This window comes from Xylona heveae (genome assembly GCF_001619985.1).
Source record: "Xylona heveae TC161 unplaced genomic scaffold L228scaffold_3, whole genome shotgun sequence".
Classification (NCBI taxonomy): Eukaryota; Fungi; Ascomycota; class Xylonomycetes; order Xylonales; family Xylonaceae; genus Xylona; species Xylona heveae.
The window spans coordinates 949,944-974,366 of record NW_017264195.1 but is presented as its reverse complement, the minus strand read 5'-3'; the positions used below and the strand labels follow the sequence as shown (position 1 = coordinate 974,366).

General features: G+C 48.9%; 11 protein-coding genes across 11 annotated transcripts; 4 read left to right on the top strand and 7 right to left on the bottom strand.

Moving 5' to 3' along the window:
* Window positions 1-69: 69 nt before the first annotated feature.
* Window positions 70-1,857, bottom strand: L228DRAFT_92150 (eukaryotic translation initiation factor 4E). Its single transcript, XM_018336968.1, has 3 exons — window positions 1,757-1,857; window positions 1,226-1,674; window positions 70-874 (listed from the first exon to the last, which is right to left on the bottom strand). The coding sequence occupies exons 2-3, from the start codon at window positions 1,493-1,495 to the stop codon at window positions 206-208; spliced, it is 939 nt and encodes a 312-aa protein (XP_018189790.1). The 5' UTR covers window positions 1,496-1,674; window positions 1,757-1,857; the 3' UTR covers window positions 70-205.
* Window positions 1,858-2,443: 586 nt separating this feature from the next.
* Window positions 2,444-3,816, bottom strand: L228DRAFT_228204 (hypothetical protein; the record flags this gene model as incomplete). The annotated part of the gene is made up of 5 exons (XM_018330470.1): window positions 3,628-3,816; window positions 3,366-3,420; window positions 2,934-3,039; window positions 2,558-2,863; window positions 2,444-2,490 (listed from the first exon to the last, which is right to left on the bottom strand). The coding sequence occupies exons 1-5, from the start codon at window positions 3,636-3,638 to the stop codon at window positions 2,444-2,446; spliced, it is 525 nt and encodes a 174-aa protein (XP_018189789.1). The 5' UTR covers window positions 3,639-3,816.
* A 190-nt stretch (window positions 3,817-4,006) lies between these two features.
* Window positions 4,007-6,259, bottom strand: L228DRAFT_245134 (t-SNARE). The gene is made up of 5 exons (XM_018332095.1): window positions 5,802-6,259; window positions 5,494-5,650; window positions 4,929-5,422; window positions 4,584-4,866; window positions 4,007-4,522 (listed from the first exon to the last, which is right to left on the bottom strand). Exons 1-5 carry the CDS (start codon window positions 5,805-5,807, stop codon window positions 4,461-4,463), a joined length of 1,002 nt encoding a protein of 333 aa, XP_018189788.1. The 5' UTR covers window positions 5,808-6,259; the 3' UTR covers window positions 4,007-4,460.
* A 503-nt stretch (window positions 6,260-6,762) lies between these two features.
* Window positions 6,763-7,129, bottom strand: L228DRAFT_245133 (glycosyltransferase family 1 protein). Its single transcript, XM_018332094.1, has one exon. It carries the CDS (start codon window positions 7,057-7,059, stop codon window positions 6,772-6,774), a length of 288 nt encoding a protein of 95 aa, XP_018189787.1. The 5' UTR covers window positions 7,060-7,129; the 3' UTR covers window positions 6,763-6,771.
* A 1,288-nt stretch (window positions 7,130-8,417) lies between these two features.
* On the top strand, window positions 8,418-9,560 carry L228DRAFT_208896 (glycosyltransferase family 71 protein; the record flags this gene model as incomplete). The annotated part of the gene is made up of 1 exon (XM_018329783.1): window positions 8,418-9,560. The coding sequence occupies one exon, from the start codon at window positions 8,418-8,420 to the stop codon at window positions 9,558-9,560; it is 1,143 nt and encodes a 380-aa protein (XP_018189786.1).
* Window positions 9,561-10,317: 757 nt separating this feature from the next.
* Window positions 10,318-12,345, bottom strand: L228DRAFT_255424 (nicotinate phosphoribosyltransferas-like protein). The gene is made up of 4 exons (XM_018333888.1): window positions 12,121-12,345; window positions 11,976-12,059; window positions 10,855-11,916; window positions 10,318-10,758 (listed from the first exon to the last, which is right to left on the bottom strand). Exons 1-4 carry the CDS (start codon window positions 12,242-12,244, stop codon window positions 10,505-10,507), a joined length of 1,524 nt encoding a protein of 507 aa, XP_018189785.1. The 5' UTR covers window positions 12,245-12,345; the 3' UTR covers window positions 10,318-10,504.
* Window positions 12,346-12,511: 166 nt separating this feature from the next.
* Window positions 12,512-14,853, bottom strand: L228DRAFT_245130 (acetyl-CoA synthetase-like protein). The gene is made up of 5 exons (XM_018332093.1): window positions 14,414-14,853; window positions 14,052-14,356; window positions 13,068-13,984; window positions 12,780-13,009; window positions 12,512-12,725 (listed from the first exon to the last, which is right to left on the bottom strand). Exons 1-5 carry the CDS (start codon window positions 14,634-14,636, stop codon window positions 12,673-12,675), a joined length of 1,728 nt encoding a protein of 575 aa, XP_018189784.1. The 5' UTR covers window positions 14,637-14,853; the 3' UTR covers window positions 12,512-12,672.
* Window positions 14,854-15,053: 200 nt separating this feature from the next.
* On the top strand, window positions 15,054-15,852 carry L228DRAFT_245129 (bola-like protein). Its single transcript, XM_018332092.1, has 3 exons — window positions 15,054-15,178; window positions 15,240-15,346; window positions 15,413-15,852. Exons 1-3 carry the CDS (start codon window positions 15,134-15,136, stop codon window positions 15,585-15,587), a joined length of 327 nt encoding a protein of 108 aa, XP_018189783.1. The 5' UTR covers window positions 15,054-15,133; the 3' UTR covers window positions 15,588-15,852.
* A 542-nt stretch (window positions 15,853-16,394) lies between these two features.
* Window positions 16,395-17,499, top strand: L228DRAFT_266579 (40S ribosomal protein-like protein S2; the record flags this gene model as incomplete). The annotated part of the gene is made up of 3 exons (XM_018334881.1): window positions 16,395-16,658; window positions 16,835-17,092; window positions 17,242-17,499. 3 exons carry the CDS (start codon window positions 16,395-16,397, stop codon window positions 17,497-17,499), a joined length of 780 nt encoding a protein of 259 aa, XP_018189782.1.
* Window positions 17,500-18,254: 755 nt separating this feature from the next.
* Window positions 18,255-21,491, bottom strand: L228DRAFT_237176 (hypothetical protein; the record flags this gene model as incomplete). The annotated part of the gene is made up of 4 exons (XM_018330900.1): window positions 18,255-18,448; window positions 18,770-19,829; window positions 19,976-21,248; window positions 21,325-21,491. 4 exons carry the CDS (start codon window positions 21,489-21,491, stop codon window positions 18,255-18,257), a joined length of 2,694 nt encoding a protein of 897 aa, XP_018189781.1.
* A 1,814-nt stretch (window positions 21,492-23,305) lies between these two features.
* On the top strand, window positions 23,306-24,232 carry L228DRAFT_245124 (hypothetical protein). Its single transcript, XM_018332091.1, has 2 exons — window positions 23,306-23,752; window positions 23,819-24,232. Exons 1-2 carry the CDS (start codon window positions 23,337-23,339, stop codon window positions 24,027-24,029), a joined length of 627 nt encoding a protein of 208 aa, XP_018189780.1. The 5' UTR covers window positions 23,306-23,336; the 3' UTR covers window positions 24,030-24,232.
* The last annotated feature ends 191 nt before the right edge of the window (window positions 24,233-24,423 follow it).

Genomic DNA, 24,423 nt, shown 5'->3' with positions numbered 1-24,423 from the left:
CATCCCTTGCTACCACATTCGCATCACAATGCACTCGCCCTTCATCATCTGTCTCTCTCTGTCTTTCTCTCTCCATCCTCAATATGAACTCATAGATGACGCCTCATGAGAGACAGACAAACAAGAAATCAATAAAAGGGATTAAGTGTAGAGTCCGCGAGAGAAAATAGGACTGGTGAGGAGACGAGATTGGAAGAAAGACAAATTAAGCAACAAACTTGGCCTTGGCTCTCGTGCTGCCGCTGTGCGCGCTATCGGTGTGGCCCGAGAATTCGACCTGCTCACCGTCGCGGAGCTTGAGGACATCACGGAAGCGACGGCCAATGCCCAAGAGGACATCCTTGCCCTTCTCCTGGGTACGGCCCTTGCCACCGGCAACATCGCCATCGCCACCGCCAGGGACGCTTTTGCCAACAGTGCGGGTCCAGACACCAAGACGGTAGAAGCCCTTGCGGACATTGACAACGACGCCCATGACCTCGCCGTCGCCCTCGTTCTCAAGTGTTTCGCCAATAGCAGACAGCAGGACGTGCAGCCAGAGATCGTCAATGGGGACGGTGCGCTTCTCCTTGAATTGGTAGGCCCATTTGCCACCGTGCTTGTTCTGGGGGTCCTCCCATTCGGGACGAACGCCCTTCTTGAAGAGATGGTAGTCGGACTTGATGGCAAGTTCGGAAGTAGGGGTAATGTTGTTCTGTAGTGCCAAGTTAGTATAAGGAATTTGTGATGAGTTATAAAGGGCGGAGGAGAGGTAGAAGAGAGGGAAGGTCGAGAAATTTTTATGCTCAGAAAAGAGACTTACGTAGACACCCCAGAATTCCTCGACAGAGTCAAAGGTTACGACTTCTTTGAGTAGCTCATTCCAGTTGTCGCCCTAAAAGTGAAGTTCGTTAGCATATAATCTGCAAAGCGCATTGATGGAGTGCTCCGAATGATGACGCGCGCTAGTGGTGTGCAAGACCTGAACCGCATTACTCTTCTGCGACATCATTCCTTGGCATGCAAGCCCGGAACACAGGCCTTGCAGCATGGAGAATCTACGTGGCTGCCAATTATGATCTCCACCATAGAGACCAACAGAGATGCGCCACAGAAAGAGCAACGAAGGATCCAGCTTATCACCACTCCACGCCATCCCCAGCCCACCGCGCGACGTATATCTCTCCTCTATCTCTCTCCCGCAATTCGCTCCAAAATCCAAACTCAAACCAGAACTCAAACATACCTTTCCACTTGGAGGCTTCGTGAACCACAGGGTCCACTCGTGCATGAGCGGGTGCTTGACGTTGAAGTTTTCAGGGTCATGGAAAACAGTAATGTTGTCGGTGTCCTTGTATTCCTTCTTTGCAGGCTTCTCTGCCTCGGCCGTTTCGGCAGGCTTCTCGGTCTTTTCGGTGCTCTCGACAGTAGGAGCCTTGTTCTCGTCGTTTACAACGGGAGCATTTTCGACGGGGGCGCCGTTGGCGAAGGGCTGTTGGACTTCAGGAGTGGCCATCTTGGTGTAGCTTTAAAAGTTTTCGATCGGTATTCGATTGTCGGTCAAACAGGGGAATATATATCAATTCCCAATGAGCAACAAATCAAAGATTGTCCGCCGCGAGTGTATTTCGACAGACACAAGAATTGTCTTGCAATGAAATGGCAATCCAAGTATGATCGGGAAGAATTTGGGTCCTGTAGCGGCACAAGATGATATTGTCAGTGACGAAGTTTTACTTCGACAAGTGAAGTTTAGAGTGCTTTTAGGAAGGCTCACCTTTCTAACGAATTCAAAGGAGTAGGTAAAAGGTAAGCAGGTAGCTAAGGATAAGTCAAAGTGGAGTATCGATATTAGTTTTGACTTCCCACTTTTACACTTGGACCAACACAACTGCTCTCTGTTTCGCCGCCAAGCCTCGCGATATATTTTGTCCGCTTGGGATATCAAGCTAGCCCGATAAGGAAGCAACCAGGGCCAAATCAGCAGCAGATCGCTCATAGGAAGGGTTCAAGGTCACTTCCGCCAGATAGGTACTTAAATTCACATGCCAATCGGACCTTTCAGAAAGTACCGAGTACATTTACAAAGGATTTGATTCTCGCCAGATCATATTCTCCCGAGAATTATCCGTATGACGAAAATCTGGTGCCAGTCGCTCTAATGTCTTTTCTAAGAGCAGAAATAAATTGTAAAAATCCCGCAATGTAAACGCTGAGGCATCATCTATGTACCGTCGACGTTGCAGAATACAGCACCAAACGCCGAATTCATATCGTAATGCATCATGACTTGAACCACAATCATTCCAGCAAAAACCTCCATAGCAACATAGCTCAACGCTCAAATGCCGACGAGGATAAAACGCTCGCTGAAACAAGGTTCAAAAGACAGTATTTCGTGACCAGCAAAGAACGGCAACCACGAAGATAAACCAGTAAAAAGTCTATCACGAAAGCGAACGATCTATTTGCCGCCAGAGCTGTTGATATAGCTGAGATAGCAATTCCAGCCTGTTGACAGTTCACCTCGTTAGTGCTCTGATGGAGCTTCAATCTGTAACAGAGGACAGAAACATACCGAGAGCAACAATGTTGACGACCAAGACACGATGTTCAAGAGGCACGACAGTAAAGTTGGCCATTTGCACCCACGGCCACACCATCCAGTTGGTCGTAAGCGCTTTCGTGTAAGTGTCATTAATCTTCTTCTTCGGATCGGTGCCCTCCATAAGAGACATGCTGGTCAAGAAGAATCCCAAGTTGAGAGGGGTGAAAGCGAGCTGGTCGAGACCGACACGGGCAGCTACTTGAGCAGTCTTATTCTGAAGGACAACCTTGTTCTGAAGGAACTTAAACCAAGTCGTGGCAGCAGGACCGAACACAGCTGCGAATAAATATAAGCAATCCGAATCCACTCATAAGACGTCTCCCAAAGAAGCCTTGGGAGTACTTACCACCACCGTACAACGCCATTCGTCCCGTTCGCGCAAAGTTGTGCTTATCCACACCGACCTTTTCAACTGCTTGTTGGGCTAGAGCGTCCCCCGTCCCGAAGAGGACCTATTGCAAAAATAAATCGATCATTAGCAACCCGTCATGATGGCAGCCCCAGTCCGCGGCGCTCCAGATATGTTTGAGTGTTCCAGGGTGGCAAAAAAAAAAAAAAAATGGGTCAGAACAACACTTGTTCCAAAAAGGAACAGATGAGATACGCCGCCAGAGGGACGAGGACGAGACCAGGACTAGACCTCACCCCATGTATAGATCCAAGTGTGAAATCCCACAAACAGCGCAATGGGCGATCCCAGCATGGCAGCTGTCCAAAAGGAGACGTCTCGGGTGGAGAGAGCCAGGTAGATGGCAAGGAAGGAGACTATGACACTCACAGCAGTGGTGATGCTCTGCGTCAGCAGCGGGCGCGCTGCGAGCTTGGCCTGGTACCTGGAGACAAAGATTGAATTGTCAGTCTACGATGCCCCAAGAATGATTGCTATACAAAGTCTTGGGGGGAAAGGCGATCAAGATTAATGGTAGAATCAAAGAAGTGACAGAAGCCCAAGACATGCATTGTGCCCAAAAGACAGCGTGTGGCTGGAAGAACAAGGCCCTTAGGCCAACAACAGTCTCATAACAGGAGGAAACACTTACCATCCGAGCATAATGAGTGAAATTGAACTATGTAATATTCAAATTGGATGGTAAAAGACAATGGGTAAAGAAGGGAAAGGGATCAGGAGGAGGATGTGGATGTGGAAGGCAGCCCAGAGCGAAGATTATGTCTGTAAGACGTAGATTTGAACGATGTCATCGGGGTAGCTTTTGGCTGGATTTGTGGGCCCGGCGGTGTCGAGAAATCCCGATTGGGAAAAGCCGACAACCTTTTTGGTGTTGCTTGGGCCCCCCATGTCGCTGTCACTCTCAGCCACTTTTAACCTTAATCAAGGCAACTTAGCGACCCTCCCCCGAGGTCGCCTCTGACTTCAGCTGTCCCCGCCAGGGGGTCGAACAGCATCGAGGCTGATATGCTTAACCATGAATTGATATCCATTTATTTTAGCCCTAATAGTCTCCCTCAAATAAAAACATGATGGCCGCATTTTTTCTCCCATGAATAGATAAGAGTATGACACAGCATTGCCGCTATTGATTGGTTTAACCATATTTTACTCAATTTATATGAAAAGTGACATGGAAAAGAGTAAAACTCTTGATAAACAGCGAAAGGATTATGCAGACTGGTATTATATGCGCAACGCAGGCAAAACGGAAAACAAGTGCCTCATGCAAGTCCAAAGACTGACAATCAATCTAAGGAAACTACCAAATATTCCGTCAACGCCTCCAAAGTGTACGGGAAACAGCGCGTGGAAAGAAAAGAAAAAGAATAGTCGCCCAAATATGCAGTACGAATTTCCAAACCGAAACCCATTGCCCACCAAAGGCATCCTAGGGGAACGGAAGACTTCTGTCGCGAATTATGATTAATGCGTCATTGTCTTGACGACGATGGCCACAATGATGGCAATAACAATGAGAATGAGCACTGAGAGAAAGCATTAGCAAGTATTCGTCTTGATTCTCACATGAAGTGGGGTCAAACGTACGGACAACCAACAATGTCCACCATTTCTTTCGCCTCGCGCTTCGAGCCTTCTCCACTGCACCTCCCAATTCCTCGGTCGCCTTTTGCACATCTTCGCGGACCATCTCGCCTTGTTCGTCGATACGTTGAATTGAGGCATCTTGCAACATAACAATCTCGTCCAACTCTTTGAACAGCTGAGCAAGTTCGATGACTTGTTGCTCAATCTGCTGAATGGCTGCGTGCCGATGCTTTACTTCGCTGAGGACCGATTGAGCCTGACCACGGCGGCCACTCGCATAGAGCTAAACGAACAGCATGTTAAAATTTCTTTGTCGTTCATCGCGGGAGCAAGGGATGAACATACTGCTTGCATAAAGACTTGTTGATTTGAGTCTTGGACAGCCTCTCGCACTTCCGCGTCCGTGGCTTCCGGCGCGACAATGCGATACTGTCGCTCCATCTGCTGCTGCATCTCCTTTCGGAAGTCGCTCTCAATCACCCGATACTGTTCAATAGCCTTCTTCAGGCGACGCTCAACCCTGCCTACTTGGGCCGAGTTGCGAGGTTCTTGCGAGGCAGGTTGTGACTTTATTTTCCGGACCCGGCTGACGAGGAGGCGGTAAAGGTCCATGGTCTTCTTGTTCAATGCTTCCAGTCTGCGGTTTGATTCCGACGTTGGGCTGGGACTCCAGTTGGGATCGTAGACGGTAGCTCGCTGCAAGTTGGATAGCGATGCGAGATTCTGGTCAATTTCGTCGATACCTTGATCAATGAACCTGCATTGGTCAAGGATAGCCATCGGGCTATTGCTTGCGCCATTGTGACCGTCGTTTAGAGGCTGCATTTCCACGTTGGCGCCTGGTTAAATTTCGCAATTAGTCTCCAAATCTTTTTTTGGAAGTCCCTGTAGAGTCTGACGGAAGCAATACCATCCTCAAAAGGATTCGAGTAAGGACTCGGATCCCTGCTCACCGAGTTCCCGCCGGGCGAAACCCCACGAGGCCCATATGGGTTGCTTCTCGGGTCTGATGCGTTGAGATTCGCGGGTTGGCGGCCGTATGGCGGGGCCTGGGAATATCCTCCGTACTAAAAAGAGAATCACATGTCCAGATTAGCTACAGTAAATAAACAATGATCTTGTCTTGAGACAGAGTGGGAAAAAGAGCAATAACAAATTGAACTCATTTTGCTCTTCTTGTTGTTGTTGTTGTCGTCGTCATTCTACAAGGGCGCTCACACTCATAGTGTTTGTTTAGACGTGCGGCCACGATCATCCGCCCCTGAGCAGTCTAAACACAGGACAAGAAAAGGGGTTTCCCTGGAGTAATCTCTCTCGGCGTGGGAACACTGGCTCCTAAAAGCAACGCTCAATCTCATTGACCTGCCCAACCGTCGAGTGTGAAAGGGCGGGGGTCCAAAAAGTGTCTGAAGAAAAATGAGGCGTGGAAGAGGCTGAGCGTGAGACGTGAGATTGTAGGAATGTTCACTTTGTGTACGTATTTCCTCGTGTCCCGCGAACAACTTCTTAGTCTGGGGCAGTTTGCTTGGTATGCATACTGTTAGCGATTTGCCCCAGACACGAAACTCAGGGACCGCCAACCCACCGAAGCCCCAAGGGCCAAGGGAAGCCGAGACGGAACGTTTTAGGAGGAAAACAGGCAAAAAGCTTCGCTAGAGTTAGCGAGGGACAAAAATCCAATCAGATCAACCCAGAGCTGCACTGAACCGCTTTTCGATTCCGGAAACGGCATGACAAGCGAAAATTCCATAAGGGGCAGAGGCGGCCAGTGAGGCGTGGGGAGGCAGAATGCAGGATGCATGACAAGTTGGTTTGACAAGCTGCATCGACGTTGTGCCAAATCTGCCTACATGATCCAAAGGATGACTGATTCAAAAGCCCGTTTAGATTTACATTCATCTGCCACATTTCTGAACAGTCTTACCCTACAATCTGGTGACAGCTGTCAAGAGCCCTCTTCGCTTTTTGATGGTAGCCTGACCTGTTCCTCGTTCCCTTCACTGAGGCTTCTCGTATCTACGGTAGAGTAGGCTGCCTTAGCCAGCTAGAGCTAAGTGAGCTTGTTTAAATATAGCAAGGGCTGCTCCCTTGCACTCGTAACTTGCCGCAATCGAAAGCCGCACTTGGGTCGCCCACACCCCGCTAACCGCGCTAGAGTATAACGCAAGGATTTATTGACGGGGTTACTCTATGCCAATTTTCCATGTACCACATAGCCCATCGATGCCAACTCCTCCGCAAGCGCGATCTGATGATTATTCAATAGTGAAGGGTTGGGGACAACAATGAGAGGAACAGCGATCCGTAACCCATCTAGAATAGAGCCAGAGCCTGCATGGCTTATGACCACGCCTTCTGCGTTGCCATTATTGCCCTTGGCAGAGTGCATCTCCTGTGCAAGACCGTTCTTGTTGAACCCAAAGCCTTGTATCTCAATATTATTTCGTGCACTCAATTGCTCTGCCCACTGTGACATGTAATTATTATTGAAAATGAGCTGCCCTTCTTTGCCATATTGAACAAGAAGATGAGTATAGTTGGCCTCGTGCAGTGTGTTGAAGAACTACGGGGTGAGGACGGCAGAAATGAGAGCATCAGAGGATGCAGTAGCACCTATTGTAACAGCTTCTTTTTGATCTCGGTCTTCTCTGCTGCATGATTTGATTGAGCCATCTCTTGACTGCGAATCAAGAGGTTCCAGATTCGACCCCTGGTTAGGTCACCAAAATATAACACAAGGATTTATTGACGGCAGAAAAATGATTGATTCTTAGTAGTAGTGCTATGGACAGAAGCTAGGATGATCCGATGCGTGTTCTCGGAATATACTTCGTATGCCTGCTCGCTAAGCTTCGGACCTTACCAAAATAAGCAAATTCCACCCCTTCCTAAAATTGGGTGCAACAGCGCTACCTAGTTTATTCGCCGTAACTGCGCGGGATGTCAGCTTATCTCATTTGGGTCGAGGAAAGATTGAGCTACTGTGACCGGAACGGGACGGTGAGCTCCCTTCGCGGCGGTTTTGGCTCCACGTTTTAACTTCATCCAGCGAGCAGTGCCCCCCCATATCAATTTCCTCGTAGCGTGACTGAGGGGGCTTCGCGGCAGCAGTGAGTGAGGGAGTGCTCTCGTAGTTTAATGGTGCCCTGCTACCCTCAGGGTCTGATTAAATCTCAAAAAGGACACCATTCTGTTACTCGCCTCCGTCTTTGATTCCGTCCCCTATCCCATCCGTCAACCTTCCTTTGCTATAGTCCGACCGATCATCAATTAGACAGATAGGATAACTATCCCTGCCCAATATCATCGGGAAGCTCGTCCTTGGAGAAGGATCGCGATCAATCGATCATGGTTGTCGGCTATCTGCGACGATCGTCGCGTGCGAAAGCCGCGCTGGCATCGCTCGGCTTGGTCTCCCTTTTCTTCTTCACATTCCAATGGCTGTCTCTTCCAAATGTGCGGCAATCTCCCGCCGCAGCCGCTCCTCCTGCCTCGTTCGATCTTCCGCCGAATGTCATTACCCCAGGAAGCCCGTCGAGACAGCATGACGTTGGATTCGAAGGCCATGGCGACTACGCGACGGACGTGAAACAATCGCCGTCGCCACTGCCGTCCCATTCCCTGCCACGACCGCATCATCCGGCACCGTCCTCATCAGAGCCCGTTGTCCCCGTGCAGCTATGGAAACAATTACAACCACTCTTGGATGCGTTTTCCCCAGACTGTCCGTCACCCGAGCGACTTGGAAGCTCAGGCGCAATAGGTTTCGAGCCTTCAAAGGGCGAAATGGAACGGGTGGATCTGTTGGCGATGTCTGAAGATGACATCGCTAAGATGCGCCAAGCCCATTCGAGCTTCATCCATGCAGCCAAGACGAAGATCCCTCAGGGGTGCTATGTGCCGGGCACGCGGGGATTGGTCTCCACCGCCGGCGGTTTCTATCTGCCAGTGTTGGTTATTTCTTTGCGCATGCTCAGGCGGTCTGGGTCGGACCTGCCAATGGAAGTCTTTCTCGCATCGCCGGACGAGTACGAGCCGCATATATGTGATAATGTGCTTCCTAAGCTCAATGCTCGCTGTATCGTTTTATCCGAAATACTCGACAAAGCACCTAATGCGCAGGAGATCAAGCACTATCAGTTTAAGATTTTCGCATTGATCTTTTCCTCCTTTGAGGAAGTTGTCTTCCTCGACGCGGACGCCTTCCCCTTGTACGACCCGGAACTCCTACTTACCTCGGAACCCTTCACAAAAACTGGTTACGTTCTCTGGCCGGATTATTGGGTCTCGACTGCCTCTCCGCTGTACTACAACATCTCCGCGCAGGTGGCGCCGCCGGTCACGCTGCGCCAGTCCTCGGAGACCGGAGAATTGCTCGTGTCCAAATCGCAGCATCACTTTTCGCTCATGTTGGCGACTTACTATAATTATTATGGCCCCAGCCACTATTACCCCCTTCTTGGCCAAGGCAGTCCTGGAGAAGGCGACAAAGATACGTTCATTGCAGCTGCCAGTGCACTTGGCGAGCCGTTTTATCAAACGAGTGAACGTGTGAAGCCCATCGGCCATCGCAAGGCTGACGGCGGTCTCGGAGGCTCGGCCATGGTGCAGTTCGACCCAATGCAGGACTATAATCTCACGAGCAAGGGTCTGTGGCGGGTCAAAGATGAGAAAGTAGCTCCAATGCCGCGTCCGTTCTTTATACATGCCCACTATCCGAAGTTCAACCCAGCGACCATTTTCGATCCCAGCGAAGTCGACCCCACTCGTGGTCCTAATGGTGAATTTTCCCGCGCATGGCTTCTCCCGGAGGACATCATCGATTCATTCGGCTATGACGTTGAGAAGAGCTTCTGGGAAGAGATCAAGTGGACTGCCTGCGAATTAGAGTCCAGCTTCCGCACATGGACTGGAAAAACTAGAGTCTGTGAGCGTGTCAAATTTTACTGGGAAAGCATATTCGAGCCAAAGAGCTGAAGAGGTACGAGTTCTTCTACCGGACTTGAGAAAAAGAGAGGCGCAAGATGCTTCTCATATGGCCCGAAGAGGCTGCCACCTGATCTCGATCCGCGCTGCGTCCGAGGCTCAGACATGCCCTGGCGATTGGACCAAGATGTCATCAATTGAAAGCAGACGGTGCACTATTTTCAAGTGTAAGATTCGTTACACTGCTGCTCATTATTCTTCCATAGCCGCACCACTTTCAGAGCGTCAGCGCCGTTCCGAAAACCCTTGGATCGGATCCTGCAGCGTGTGTGGGGAAGGAAGAGTGAGGTAGGAATCAGGCGAAAACATACCGAAGCAGGGCAAAAATTGAAAGGTGGCAAACATAATCCAAGGCTAATGCTAAGTCGCGCTATTGAGCGAGGTCTCCATCTTCAGTAAACAAGACTGTATATATTTTCTTGGACATTAAAGCCTTACCTAACCCTTGACATGGAGTCTTCGGCAATGGGTGAAGACGCTGCTTATACTTCTCTTCTCGTCAATCTCTGGTGCCGTCATTATACGCCCCAGTTAATTTTCTTTCTGTTCGTTTTACCGGCTGAAATCTCGACAACCGGAAAGCTCTGGCATTCGTGGGATCTATCTCCTTCCCTTGTAATATCTAAAATATGCTGCAATAATCAAAATAGCGCCAGAGAAAAATGCGTCCAAAGATTCATGTCCATTGGACAGTAGGGATACTCAGCCCAATATCCACTCAGAAAAAAAAAAAAAAATAGCTAACCATAAATTTATATAAAAAAAAAAAAAAGATTAAAATCATTCAATAGCCCGAACAAATATCCGCAGCTATTCAGCTTCGAGTATTCGCTCCACCCTCTATATTTGACGCCGATGAACTGGTCTAAAACTACCATAGTCCGATCTTCCGTACTGAATGAACCGCGTTCTCCACTACCAGAGCGAGGCTTGACTTAATTTGTAACGCTGGTCGGACGTTCCACGCCGCTCTCAGGAGTGCCCCAACGACTTGTCTCATCACCGCCTTCCCAATCTCGTTCAACATAACCTAACTGACGCTTTACGCGTTCGACAGTACTTTTATCGCCGGTATTCTTTCCAATATTGTCACTAATCTTGACAGCGGGGCGACCACCCGCAGAAGCAAGTTTGATCACAATATTCAGCGGCACAGACTTGAGGCCGTTCGATGTGTTCGTGAAATCATCTACCAGATATCAGAGTTAGCGAGCCCATTTTCGGAATATACAAATGAGTTTTGCATGCTATCTCTAATGGCAAAATAGCACGAAAAATGACTTACTCGTTAAGAAAGTGCCGACACCGAATGTCGGTTGAAACCCAGCATCTTGTGCCTCCTGCATATACTCGAGGCAGCGTTCCACATTCAACGAATCAGAAAACACAATTATCTTCTTATCCTTGATTCCTTGTTCATCGTAGAACTCCCGCATCAGCTTGATGAAGCCAGCAGGATCGCCAGAATCCTGTCGAACACCAGTAAACACCTGGGCGAATGTACGCTTTGCCTGTGCTTCGGTCTCTCCGCCCACTACTGGAGCATGGATCGGCGGAGGATTGGTCTCACCGAGGCTGGTAAGAGTGTCCAGTGTGGTGGAGTCGCCGGTAGAGGCCAAGGTCGGCGCACCTCCAATTCCTGCTGAAGAGAATGATGGAATAGGCTGCTTGAAGGCTTTCAAGAATGTGGGGGTGCCAAAGGTGTCGGTCAATGCGATCCCAAGCACCCCTTCTCCAAAAGTACCAACCCAGTACCGCAACGAAATTTCGTTTGCTTGCTCATAGTTATTGGTGATTGCCGCCACGCCCATGAACCACTCGTGAGCAACGGTTCCGACGGGTGTGAGCCCATGCTTCATGGCAAAGTGAACATTGCTCGTACCACTCAACTTGCCCTTCCAGCCCTTTTGCGCTCCCACAGCAGCAGCCCTACACAAGCCCCGCAAGACCAGCTCTTGGGTATAATAATCTCGTCTTCTTCTGCTTCCGAATTCAGACAAAACGCACCCATATTCAAGCAGAGTGAGGCCCTTATGATATGCTTTATCTTCCTGCCCTTCATGATTCCAGTCTGTATCGCAGAACTTGAAGTAAGCTTCACTGACTAAAGCCAGCAATGGAATCTCGTAGAGTATGGTATCGACCCATCGCCCCCTGATGTCAATCTCCACATTACCCCGGTCCTGGTCGCTTCCGGTGTCCTTGAATGGTCGGAAGGCGAGCTTCAGTTGTTCAGTAGGCCGCAATCGAAAGTCTTTGAGAAAAGAAAGGTATGCTTCGTTCAAGTAGGAACAATGGGTTCGGAGAAAGCCGAGCTCTTCGTCTGACAGCGCAATATTTTCAAGCTCTAAAAAGCCGTTAGTTTGATCTTAATTCTTACTGCCTCAAAGTGTATAGCTTTCTTACTGTCGACTTGTTTCTGGAGCCAGTGATAGGCACCTCTCGTCAATCGCATGTCTGCGGTGCGATTGGTAAACGCGTACGTAACCTCTGATTATGGCATGTAAGTTGAAACTTCATATCTTTGGGGAGACTATTGGCACACTCTTACCTGTTTCTGGGAAATATTTAAGAACGGCGCATTGCATTGTCAGCTTATAGAGATCAGTATCTAAAAGCGACGAGACTCCTTCCGGAAGTGCCGGCGAACCGGCGGTTGGGTTCTCTAAGCTCATGGCTTGGGCAAGGGAGTAGTCCAGAGGGCACAATATATATTAAAGCCTCCGGCAGAGGATTTGATACAGGCTGCTTATGAGGAGAAACGAAATAACAATGGAGTGGTTTATTAGTGGAGTCATAAGCACTTTCTTTATCGGCCACCTTCCTATATACCTAAGCGAATCGTACACAACGGACCAGAGAGACGTCATCCGACATCCTCCGTAAGCATCATTTGATAGAAACATTGCAATCGGATTTCTTGGTCGCAAATTCTGTCTAGAAGGCCTCTCATACGCAGTTCTTGTAGTACATTCGCAACGGGTTGGGTTTAGACAATACCGTTCACCATTTAATCACCATTGTCAAAAGCCACATGCTGGCAATTAATGATTCCATATAATGCTGATCAAAAGTAGTCTATAGAGGGCATCGCAAAACAAATCTAATTTGGAATTTGTTCTGGGAAAATCTCTTTTATCAAACCCTTTTTGTTGACTGGAATATAAATTAGCGGAAGCCGGAAATGCGAATACAAGGCGGAATCCTTACTTTTACCCATGGCATTCCGAGGCAAACCTCCTTCGATGACTTTGAGCTCTTGAGGAATTTTGTAATTTGCAAGTTTGTCTTTCAAGGCTCTCCGCATATCCATTGGGCCCCACTTTTTACCTCCTCGTCCACTGTCAGCTGCTTCAGGGTTGAGTACAACTACAGCAGCAACCTTCTGACCCCAAACATCGGATGGAAGTCCGACAACGGCGGCTTCAGCAATTTGAGGCCTGCAAAAATCAGTATTGAGGAGCCTGAACCGTGGTGTGAGGTGTTAAAAAAACTTACAGCGATAATAACTCACGCTCCACCTCCAGGGCACTGACTTTCTCGCCACCTGTCTTTATGATATCCACGCTTTTCCTTCCTTGAATGAAATACATCGGTCCTTTTGCCCACGGCTGATCCGACTTTCCTGCCCCGTTTACTATCCGTCTGATTGCAACATCTCCCGTCTTAAACCACTTGCCTTTGCCGTCGTCGCCTTCAACAAACTCTTCCGATGTGGCCTTTGGGTTATTCCAATATTCTGTAAATATTGTTGGCCCTCTTAATTGTATCTCTCCCTCCCGTTCTTTTCCAGATTCATCGATTTCCTCAGACTCCTTGATCACCTCCTTCGTTTCTGTGTCGACCAGTTTGACTTGGACCTGTGGCAATGGCCAGCCAACACTTCCGTCCACGCGATCGCCGAAATCAAGCCCACAGCTCAGGGCCATGCCAACCTCCGTCATTCCGTAACGTTCGAGCAGCACATTCCCTCCGCTCAAGTCTGACCACGCAGCCTTGGTCGGCGTCGGTAGCGCAGCTGATCCGGAAATATTCAGCCGCATATTCTGCGGCGAGACGGCTTCTCGCCCTGCCTTTTCAATTTCAGGAGGCAAATCCTTGTGCGACGAAAGAAGTCGGTTATAAATTGTCGGCACAGCAGTGAGGAAAGTTATCTTTTCAGATGATCTAGTTGTGCGCTGTTCCAGTGGCAAGAAGGGAGCTGCTAAGCGCTCCCATACAGCCCTGGCATTAAATGGGAACATGAATTCAATAGTAGAGCCAGCGAGCAAGGGCGTCAATATCGCATTGACCGTTCCATGAATGTGATGCAGCGGCAGAACGTGCAGCAGATGATCGTTAGGACTATACCTCCACGCTTCGAGTAAGGAAGATGTTTGCGCCGAGAGAGTTGACTGTGTTAAAAGAACTCCTTTCTGCGTGATCACGTCTCAACAAATGAAAATGACGAGCCCATCTTGGAGAAGAAAAATAATTACTCACCGGTCGATTCGTAGTTCCTGATGTGTAAAGCATCATTCCGCCCGTGCCTGCCTCGGCATCCGCGGATTCAAATTTTAGGTTTTTATCCTCAACGCTGGCTCCTAGCTTCTTTTCCACGAGATGGAAAATAGGCTCCCTATTCATTTCACCTTTCATTACCTCTTCAGCCTTGCCTTGGAATTTACCAGACGACAGAAGCATCATTGCGTCACTGTTATCAATTATATATTGCAGTTCGCTAGCAGGGAAGCCAGCCGACATTGGGACCGCAATGGAGCGGCTGGCCATTATAGATAATAGAGTTACTGAGCGCTTATTTAGGAATGCCATTCTCGCAGAGCTCATTTAGGGAGAAAGCGTACCTATATAATCATATCCGTTCTCGACAAGAAATGCTACTCTTTCTCCCTCGATCGAATTGCGGTTTGATGCTTGGAGCAACCGATCTTTGGCTTCCGCAATATCATTCAACAAGCTGCCGTAGGTAAATGTGCGCCCCGATAACGAATGTATCACGGCGGTGCTTTTCGGGTCATGATTTGCAATTGCCTCCAAAATGGGCAGGCGCGGCAAAGTGGAGGCCATTCGGATATTATAATATAGTGAGGAAGCTCTTCGAGGGATAAAGGCGGAGAGGGGAGAGACCCGCGAGAATTTAAGGGCGATCATGGCGGGCAATTACTTCACCCGGAGGATACCATGCAGGTAGATAATATGTACGGAAGTATACAGGCTGGAATGAGGCTGAATAATGGGGAACGATGTACTCAGACCCCCTTGAACCATGCAAGTCCGATGGATGTCACAGCAAGCAGAGAGCGGAGGTATGTACAGTTACTGGAAGCCTTGGGGACGTCAACATTTCTGCCCCGAGTTTCCGCCTCGCTATCTCGGGCCGACGCATTTGGGGATTTCCCGATGCCGTAAAGCGCTCAGTTTCGGAGAGCAGGGGTACAACTACTTCTGCGGTCATCGGACAAGAATCACTGTTGATCGCCGTCACAGGACGCCGTCGAAGGGTGTACAGAAAACCAATGCTTCAAAGACTTTTGGTCGCAGCTATCAAGCGACCCATGTCAACAATGACTTCATCTTTGACACCGGTCGAAGACATCATCAAGTCTCGGGTGAGCATCATTCAATAAAGACGATAAAGAAATGGGAACTGATTAAGGCTTCTGGAAACAGGTATCATCAGCCTTCAGTCCGACTTCTCTTGAAATTTTCAATGACTCTCATCTTCATTCCCACCATAAGGCAATGCAAGGGAGTACTTCAAAAGAGACTCACTTCAGGTGAGACGATTCGCGGCGTTTTAGCAGCTCATCACCGTACCACGGCTGAACATGTCGTTCTTTTAGGGTCATGATCACTTCAGAGGCGTTCAAAGGCAAGCCTCAACCTGCGCGACACCGGATGGTATATGCTCTCCTGCAAGATGAAATGTCCCGTGACGGAGGCATCCACGCCTTGCAACTACGGACGCGAACTCCCGAAGAAGAACAAAAGCAATTAGAGAGGGAGCGCGGCGCATGAAGACATACGATGAAAACATAAGCTGTAGGGCAATGTCTCATAAGACTTATGATTTGAACGATCGTCTTGACCCGACCTACAAGCCTTACTTGATCAAGACATATCTGGGAAGAAAGCACGGCGCGGAGTCTGATGGACAGACATTAGAGCGCACCACTCGGGCGACCGAATCACATTTCAACTGATACCCAAATATTGAGCGCAAGATAAATTGCCAGAGCTATCATGTAATTCCTGGCGAATGCATCTTTATTCAAATGACATCAAATTATCTTTGAGTTTTCTAAAAAGACAATCTTGAGTCTGATAGCGGAGGTCCCTCGCACCCCTCGGACCCATGTGGCTCTAAGTACCTTTGTAGCTCTGTCCCTCGCGTAGATTGGAGCGGTAGCAGAAACGAGGGAAGAACCTGACCACGGCTGCCCTTAAACGTACCTAAGTGATTTGATTGCCGTGGTATCAAAGTGTTCACACTGCACTCAGATATCAAGGAGGATGTATTCTCAGTCACAGTGAAGATATATTTAAAACTTTCCATTATCTGAGCATTGTCTACATAGAAAGGACACCGAATGGTTGTATATGTCGGGATCACACGATGGGGGATAAGGCAGAGAGGGTTTTCGGAAGGCTTGCCCTCGCTTAACACTCCATGAATGGTATAGTTCACACACATTGCTCGCTCCCCACTAATTCTCGCGAAAGACACTCGAATTAACGACTTGCCCGACGAGGACGACGACGACGAACTTCCGCAACTCGACCGCCTCAACTAACGTCCCCAGACAGTCGTCAATTCAGCACAACATGGCTGACGCACCCAAGAGAGGAGGCTTCGGCACTCGCGGCGACAGAGGTGGTGACCGTGGACGGGGCCGTGGCCGTGGCCGTGGCCGCCGTGGCGCCGGCAGAAGTGAGGAGAAGGAATGGCAGCCCGTCACCAAGCTCGGCAGACTTGTCAAGGCCGGCAAGATAAAGAGCATGGAGGAGATCTACCTGCACTCTCTGCCCGTCAAGGAGTACCAGATTGTCGACTTCTTCCTTCCCAAGCTCAAGGATGAGGTTATGAAGGTATGGGCGGTTTCCCGAACATTTCCCGTGCGGATAGAAGAAGATTGCGCAAACGGCGCATTTGGTTGGAGGGTTTGGGTATTTTGAGAAAAGAAGAGGAGGAAGAGCAACAGGAAACAATTGGAGAAATTTGAAAGGATACCGATAGTTGACGTTTGTTTTTTCTATCACTACAGATCAAGCCCGTCCAGAAGCAGACCCGTGCCGGTCAGCGTACCCGTTTCAAGGCCGTCGTTGTCATCGGTGACTCTGAGGGCCACGTCGGTCTCGGTATCAAGACCTCCAAGGAAGTCGCCACCGCCATCCGTGCCGCCATCATCATCGCTAAGCTTTCCGTCGTCCCCGTCCGGAGAGGTTACTGGGGTACCTCTTTGGGAGAGCCTCACTCTCTCCCCGTCAAGGAGTCCGGCAAGTGCGGCAGTGTTACTGTCAGAGTACGTTTACCCCGAAATCTTCAAACCCCCACAACGAATAGAGTGGCCTTCAAAGAAAGAGCAAGCCACACGAAAGGAGAAATGGAAAAGGGCTGGATTCGAAAATGGGAAGAAACATGTTTGCTGATGTAATCTTCTCTTTTAAACAGCTTATCCCTGCTCCCCGCGGTACCGGCCTTGTTGCCTCCCCCGCCGTCAAGCGTCTCTTGCAGCTTGCTGGTGTCCACGACGCTTACACCGCCTCGTCTGGTTCGACCAAGACTCTTGAGAACACCCTCAAGGCTACCTTCACCGCCGTCTCCAACACTTACGGTTTCTTGACCCCCAACCTGTGGAAGGAGACCAAGCTCATCCGGAACCCTCTGGAGGAGTACAGCGATGTCCTCCGCGAGGGCAAGCGTTACTAAATGGAGAGCTCGCGCGTTTAGTGTGTTTGGGTTGCTTTTCTAAAGAGATTTGTTCTCATGTGTTATGCGTAGGGCTGTACATAGCATAGGGATACCGCTAATTGACAGCTACACGCATAAAAATTTCAAAATCATTGGTCCATTATTCTGTTTTTTTGTTGTGTTTATTTGCTCCTCGGTGGTCCCATTGCGAAAATCAATGTCTAGCAACACGAATCGATCAATCACAGTCCCAACAGCAGCAGATCCATCTACTTACGAAACGCCATACAGTACTACAGCCTACGCCATCCTTCCGGACCTATTGTCAAAACACCCCCGCACTCATAGGTCCCCACCCTCGCCAAACCAACCCAGAAACCCAGAAAAAACAAAGGCTCATGAAATTGACCCCAGTAAACAACTATTCGAGTCCGTTACAGCAAGTACCTATTGGATCATTTCTCCCAACCAGCGAGGTTGACGACCCGTCAGCCAGACAGCCATATCTAAACACCATCAGCAGGCGGGATCTGGATCCTCTTGAAATGCCATAATATTTCCCCCCTCTTCTCTTCTGTTCAGCCCGACAAAGATTATCATCCAATACATAAAAATGACAAACCAAACGCAGAAGACAGTTAGATCCCCAAGAACAAGAGGGACAAGCTAAAAGAAGTAAAAGCTCATCGGAAAACTATTTAAAAAAAAAAAAAAAAAAATAGAAAGAAAATAAAATAAAAGGAAAGAAAAAACACTAAGATCTAATCCTAGTCCTAGTCCTGCTCCTGCTCCTGCTCCTGATCATACACATACGACATGAACCCCGGAATGAACACCCCCGCGGTCTTGAGCGCGTTGACGTCCAAATCGGGAGTAACATCGGGAAGTTGGAACTTGTTGCGCTCCATCAGGTCCTGGTCTTTGCGGCGCGTCTGGGGGGTTTGATCTTTCGTGGATGATATTGAGCCTGTTTGTGCAGAGTTAGCCTCATTTGAGAACATTGAGAACATTGAGATGTGAGATTAACGTGAAACAGGAGTAATTCCTCGAATGATATCCCAGCCAAAGCCTGAAGTACAGGGTTCGACCAATAGGGATTGTCGAAGTGGAAAGACTGAGGCTGTGAGACTGTGAGGCGGACAGAGGCAAGACATTTCCAAAGCGAAAGAAAAAGAAAAGAAGAGGGGAAAAAAATTACAGGACAGAGCCGGGAAGAAGGGACGGGGGCAAAAGACAAGAGAGGGAGAGGAGTAAGAAAAAGGATGATAAAATAGGAAAATGATCATACGCTTTGCCAAATCCTCCTCTATCAGGCGGTGTTCCAGCCGTTCATGATATCGCGTCTCACCAAAGGGAAACACCGGAAGGCCTTTGATATGGCGTTCTCTGAGATCAGGCGGGTTGTACAAGACATGGCGATGTTTATTGAATTCAAAGTCTTTCATTTCCTGGGGCATGAATGTGCCTTTCCCAATTTGGAATTCCTGGGGTGCGTGTGGTGGGGGAGGCTGCTGCGAACGGGATACGTGGGCTGCTTGGGCAGATACTTTCGGGCGTTTGAATGGCGACGAGGCGGCTGCGGCGGTACCGGGACGAGGACGAGGGCCAGTACCAACACGGGCAGTGCTACCTCTACCGCGACCAGGTGTTTCTGGAAACAATGCACCAGCACCAGCACCAGCGGTGGTATTTCCAGAACGGCCGAAAATAAAAGGAGCATTCTCAGAGGCCCGAGTAGGCCACTTATCCAGCGAGAAGAATCGTTTCCGTTTCCTACTGGGAGGAATGTCATGGACAAAGGACCAAATATGCGCAAAGTCCAACTTATTTCCTTGTCCAAGGCGGTGGTTTTCTTGGACAATCTTATCTTGCAGAAGACGACAAGCTTGCTTGTATGTCAAGTTCAACTGATAGCCGGGATTGCCATCGGCAAGGGCAAGCGGCTGGGCAATATCCAGAATGCTCGAGAATTGCGGAGAACTTGCAAGTAAGGGCGTTTTCGACAGGTTGCGGATACTTGCAATTTCGCGCGCAGATTTCTGAAGCTTTCGACGCAGACTGGCATACGATTCATCTTCACGATGTAATTGTCGGATCATAGCACCGAGTTCGCGGCCGAGACGAGCAACGAGGTCGTCCGTATCAGCGTAGGTTATGTTGGAAGTTTGTTTGTCTTTGAGGGCTTGGCGGAGACGAGTGATTTCATTGACGGAGAGAGGAGCGCCCCCGAAGCCGTGACGCAGACCTTCACGCACGGCGGCTCCTTCGTCCAGGGAGGCAAAATTTTGGATGGTAACGAGCTTTTCCTTGGAGCTTGTTTCTTCGTTATTGAGGACTTCGCTTGATGCCTGGAGTACGATACCGCTGTTAGCTGGATACAGTCGATTTGATTGTCGATACTGCGACGTAGTGGAAATTTTAGGGAAAGGGAGTGATGCGTGAAGAAGAAACACAGAGAGAGGAAAGGGAGGAGGAAAAGAAAAAGAGCACATACAGATCCGATTGCAAAATCTTCGATCGAAAATTCCATAATGAGCTCAAAATACAAGTTCGTCAGGCGCTCCAGGCGAAGTCGGTTTCTGGCCCTTAGAATCTCTTGCTTATGGGTGGGATTTTCAAACACAAGGGGCTCAGTCGATTCATCGACTCGTGCGCCGGATTGCTCTAAGCCCTTTCGAAGCATGCGCCGTTCGTCATTGATGTGGAACTGCCAGAACCTCTTGTCCTTTTGGAATTGTATATACTTGTTTGTGTACTGGAACGGGTCTGAACTCGGCATTTGTTGGCTCTCTGGATGAGCGGAGAGGAACATCTGCGGTTCAAGCGGCAACGGCAAAGGAGCACGCGGTAGTGCGACAACTCGATACTGCCAACCACCAGCATAATGTTGCTCTTCGCCAGTCGCCATTGCGTTCAGGCCGATTTGAATGAATGCCCGACGTCGACCTCGAACCATTGCACGACTGTCGTCATTGTCGTCTTGCAGAGTCGGGCTCGCGGGCGAGTCGGGCTGCTGAATGGCTCGACTATAAGCAGTTCTCTCGATTTGGCGGTAGTGAAATCCATCCTCGCCAGCGGATTGAAAATCTGAGATGAACTGCTTTTGGGCAGCACTTGCATCAAGGCTGAAGGGCGGATGATCGTCCCTCAGATGGCCATAGACATCGTCAAGACTGAAGATCCCATGAGAAGTGGGTAGCCTTTGACTGAATCTTGAAAATCTAGAAAAGTCCACGGGCGATTGAGTGAAGGCTTCTTCAGGATTTGCCGTGCGCTCTCTATGAACGCGCACCATGCTTTGAACTTGCGCGTAGAGCGAGAGGTCGCAGGTCGTTCCCCAGTCACTCAATTGACGGAGATAGGTGTCAATTTTTTCGAGCTCGTTGTCGAATCCGGCATGGGTGCGAAAATCTTCGCTCGAGAGAAATTTTCGAGCATATTTGAGAGCATCATTTGGGTCTGGGCCTGCAGCTGCTTTTTCAACTGCGCCTCCTGCATTTTGTGCATTTAAATGCGACAGATTACGGGCAGTAAGCTGACCAGGAACTCCAGTTGCCGGATCTGTATCGGCCGCCAAGGGTTGAGGATTCGATGGATCAGGGTCAGGAGGATCGCGATCTACGCCCTTTCCTTTATCTCTTTTCGGCCCTTTTGGTGTTGGCGGCGACCAAATATTATATGGCTTTTCTTCCTCATTTGGTGCTGTTCCTTCCGGAGGAGTTGACAACACCGGATACGGTACTCCAGAAATATCCGCAGCAGCAGATCTGCCGAATAGTGAGTTGGCATGTATGATTAAACACGGCTTTGGACATTTTCAAGATAACAGGAGTTCCTACGTACTCTTGTCCTAACCCTTGATTCGTTGCTGACGCTGCGCCTGGTGTGCCTTCTACCGCCGGCCCTTGGGGAGTGCTTTGCGCATTTCTGCCGGTCGTCGGTGTGTTGTTGCTAGAGTTTCTTCTAGAGCCCGGCATCCGGAAAAAATTAAAAATCCCGCCATTGTCCATGTTCTCAATTTGGCTCCGGCGTTGGTGATATGTGCAAGAATTTGGTGGATGTTTTCAAAGTAACGAAACGACCGAGATCTGGCAAATGCGATCTTCATATTACCGACTGCGAATAAAGAAGAGTGCATGATGCGCCAACCAGTAAGTTTGCAAGTGTTGTTGGTTTATTTCTTTGTTCGCTGCCGAGAGCGAATGGTGCAACTATTCAATTCAACTTTCTTTGTTCCGACGTTAGACGAGGGGGAAAGGCCCAAGACCAATGCTTCAACCTGAATGGCATATTTATCGCAGTCGTAGACTCATTTGTGTTAAGCATCTCAGAATGTTAAATTCGAAATAGAGCTGAGTTATCGGCACATTATTGTTGCGACATCATTGAGTTAAATCCACCCAATATAAGGCGGCGTTTTTCGCTGGCTTGTTTGTCATGCAAGGTGTGGTAAAATTGGATGATAGACACCGTTTTCTTCATATCTTAACAAGGAAATAAAAAAAACTTAAACAGTGAAACGCAGACTTTTTAATTCTAGCCATGCTTAGAAATCAAAGCAATGAAATAGACAAGCTATTTCGTAGATAATGAATCAAATAGATGAAGTATATCATCTATTGCAAAGCAAATATATCGACTTGAAAGATCGCAGCAAAATAATTCGCGCTCCACTCGAAAATACCTGCAAAGCGTCGAATAGGTGAAATGGCTCTAGGAAGCTTCAGCTTCCAAGCTGATCGAGATAATAAATTACCATTTTGCTATCCATGGATGGCAAAATGGCAATTCAAGAGGCCGGGATTCCTGATTGGTGTAGCATCAATGCTGTCATATAAGTTTTAGCATGAGGTTAGCAATCACACGAAGCACGCATAGGAGCAGAGCCGCAACACCACGGTCCAACATCGTGAAGTTTTCCTCAGCCGAAGCGTGACGCCCAAACCCAGTTAGACCGCCGAGACACCCACAATGAATTGTTGAAAAATGAGAGGGATGAAATAGGTCCCATCCGAACTTGAAACTCATCTCATCGATCTGAACCTCCTTCCCACAATACCAAGCACTGAACCTTCCATACATCCACTTCATCAAAATGAGTAAACTGCAGAAGTTCTTTAAGAGACGCGGCCGCGAGGATGATGCTGTAAGTATCGTCAATCGGCCCTCGCCAGCCGTAACACTGACAAATTCGAAACCAGGGTGGCAGGCCTCAAATGAACATTGGAGACCCAGTCCTGGTTGGGTCCTCAAGGCCGGATCTGACACCGGGTCTTTTTGAGACTGGTAATCCCGAGGCTTTGATTTCAGCTTTACCAGGTCACCTTCCTCTTCCTACTCTTGCATCAGCGTCTCCTGGCCAAGACCCCGAAGGTGCTCCCATTTCCGCTCACTCCGGACCAGCCCCCAACCCCAACCCAGAAGAGGCCGACAGCCAATCCCTCGACAGCAATGAAGACAGCATTCCTCACCGCCCTGAGATGGCCAGCAATGAAAATAGAAAGCTGCGACTGATTAAAAAAGCGTCACGATTCTTTTCCAGAAGAGAAAGATATGAAAATATCTCCAATAGAACGTCCCTGAGCAGCGACGCTGGAGAGATTCCCGGAGATTTGTTCATACAGAGAAGCGTTTCAGTTCCGCACCTAGTTGGAGACAACAATCTGGTCGCAGTGCCAGATTTGAATCCAAGTCTTGAAAGTCGCAATTCGACTTCTCCTCCTCCTCCTCCTCCTCCTCCTCCTCCTCCTCTGCGCAGGCTCAGGCATCGGTTTTCGCAGGCCTTTTTGCGGCGCAACGACTCAGATGTTTCTCAGAATGAAACCCCATCCTCCAGCTATGAAACTGTCGCCAACATGCCCAGATCCTCTGAAAAATCAAAATACTCTCAATCGGAGAGTAAAGTGACTGCTAAAAGCGAACAATCTGCAAGGCCGCAGCAAACTCCCCATTTCAGTTCTCAAGGCGAGAACTCTGCTTCTGGCTGGGATGAGATGACCCACGCCATGGTTGACCCCACCGATTTGAGACTTGGTCTTCCTCCTCGCGAGAACCCTATTTCATTCACTGATCCAAATGGACTGAGAAACCGAGCATGGTCTCAATCCCAATTGAATCTTCCTCTCAGTGAGCCCTTGAGAAGCGGCAGCCAGTCGGCGGAAAGCTCTGAGAATAGCTTCATAAGTGACCCATTTCAGATGGGAAATGCAGGTGGTGACCCGATGCGCCAAAGTCAAGAGTTCAACGCGAGGTGTGCCAGAGCAGATAGTGCCTACCGCGGTCACAACATCAGTGAAACTCCAGGAAATTTTCCTGTACAGAGTCAGACAGAATTCACAATTCCGCGACGTCCCCTTCCGCCATCTTCACATATCTTTCAAGCGGCAAGGCGCGGTGACTCTCAATTCAGCACGCTCGCCCGCAGAGGATCAGATCAGGACTTTTCACCCCAGCCTCATAGTCGGCGCATCTCGAGCAGGGGAGGGACACCGCTATCTCCCGTCAAAGAAGCAAGTGAGGCAGCTGAGCGCGACTCCCCTCGCAAGTAAAGTGAGCAAGCAACAAAACGGTGCTCATCAAGAAGGATTGAGGCGACAAGAAATGAGGAAGGAGCAGATGAGAACTTGAAGAAGGGAGCAAGGACACACTCAAAGAGCGAGATGAATATGAGATGAAATAACAAAGAGAATAGTTCCTGAAATCATTCAAAAGACTTTCCCCAAGACTCATCTGTGACTCGAGGAAGTTAGATAATTGAAAGCAGGGCTTATAGCTTTTGTACTTAGCGGAGGTTGAAACAGATGATATGTCGCGAGTCACGTGGTCAATGACTTCTCTCACATGAATGTCATTCTACAAACATCAGTATTGAATGGGATCGTTTCATTTGTCGTCGCTATTCTAGTTAGGTACTAATTTCATTTCATTGATATTCAGAGAAAC

Bases quoted from the DNA above. Each gene is read 5' to 3' on its own strand.
- L228DRAFT_245130 (XM_018332093.1), bottom strand. From the start codon at position 14,636: ATGGCCTCCACTTTGCCGCGCCTGCCCATTTTGGAGGCAATTGCAAAT. The intron at 13,985-14,051 runs GTGAGTAATTAT...GTGATCACGCAG, and splicing joins CAGGAACTACGAATCGACCG to AAAGGAGTTCTTTTAACACA. The intron at 13,010-13,067 runs GTAAGTTTTTTT...TGATTTTTGCAG, and splicing joins GAGCGTGAGTTATTATCGCT to GCCTCAAATTGCTGAAGCCG.
- L228DRAFT_245134 (XM_018332095.1), bottom strand. The intron at 4,867-4,928 runs GTATGTTCATCC...CTGTTCGTTTAG, and splicing joins AACAAGTCTTTATGCAAGCA to CTCTATGCGAGTGGCCGCCG. The intron at 4,523-4,583 runs GTACGTTTGACC...GCTTTCTCTCAG, and splicing joins GTGGACATTGTTGGTTGTCC to TGCTCATTCTCATTGTTATT.
- L228DRAFT_245133 (XM_018332094.1), bottom strand. From the start codon at position 7,059: ATGTCACAGTGGGCAGAGCAATTGAGTGCACGAAATAATATTGAGATA.
- L228DRAFT_245129 (XM_018332092.1), top strand. From the start codon at position 15,134: ATGACTTCATCTTTGACACCGGTCGAAGACATCATCAAGTCTCGG. The intron at 15,179-15,239 runs GTGAGCATCATT...TTCTGGAAACAG, and splicing joins AAGACATCATCAAGTCTCGG to GTATCATCAGCCTTCAGTCC. The intron at 15,347-15,412 runs GTGAGACGATTC...TCGTTCTTTTAG, and splicing joins TCAAAAGAGACTCACTTCAG to GGTCATGATCACTTCAGAGG.
- L228DRAFT_92150 (XM_018336968.1), bottom strand. From the start codon at position 1,495: ATGGCCACTCCTGAAGTCCAACAGCCCTTCGCCAACGGCGCCCCCGTC. The intron at 875-1,225 runs GTATGTTTGAGT...CTTCACTTTTAG, and splicing joins CGAAGCCTCCAAGTGGAAAG to GGCGACAACTGGAATGAGCT.
- L228DRAFT_245124 (XM_018332091.1), top strand. From the start codon at position 23,337: ATGCCCAGATCCTCTGAAAAATCAAAATACTCTCAATCGGAGAGTAAA. The intron at 23,753-23,818 runs CTACCGCGGTCA...GACAGAATTCAC, and splicing joins TGTGCCAGAGCAGATAGTGC to AATTCCGCGACGTCCCCTTC.
- L228DRAFT_255424 (XM_018333888.1), bottom strand. From the start codon at position 12,244: ATGAGCTTAGAGAACCCAACCGCCGGTTCGCCGGCACTTCCGGAAGGA. The intron at 11,917-11,975 runs GTAAGAAAGCTA...ACGGCTTTTTAG, and splicing joins GCTCCAGAAACAAGTCGACA to AGCTTGAAAATATTGCGCTG. The intron at 10,759-10,854 runs GTAAGTCATTTT...GATATCTGGTAG, and splicing joins TGTCGGCACTTTCTTAACGA to ATGATTTCACGAACACATCG.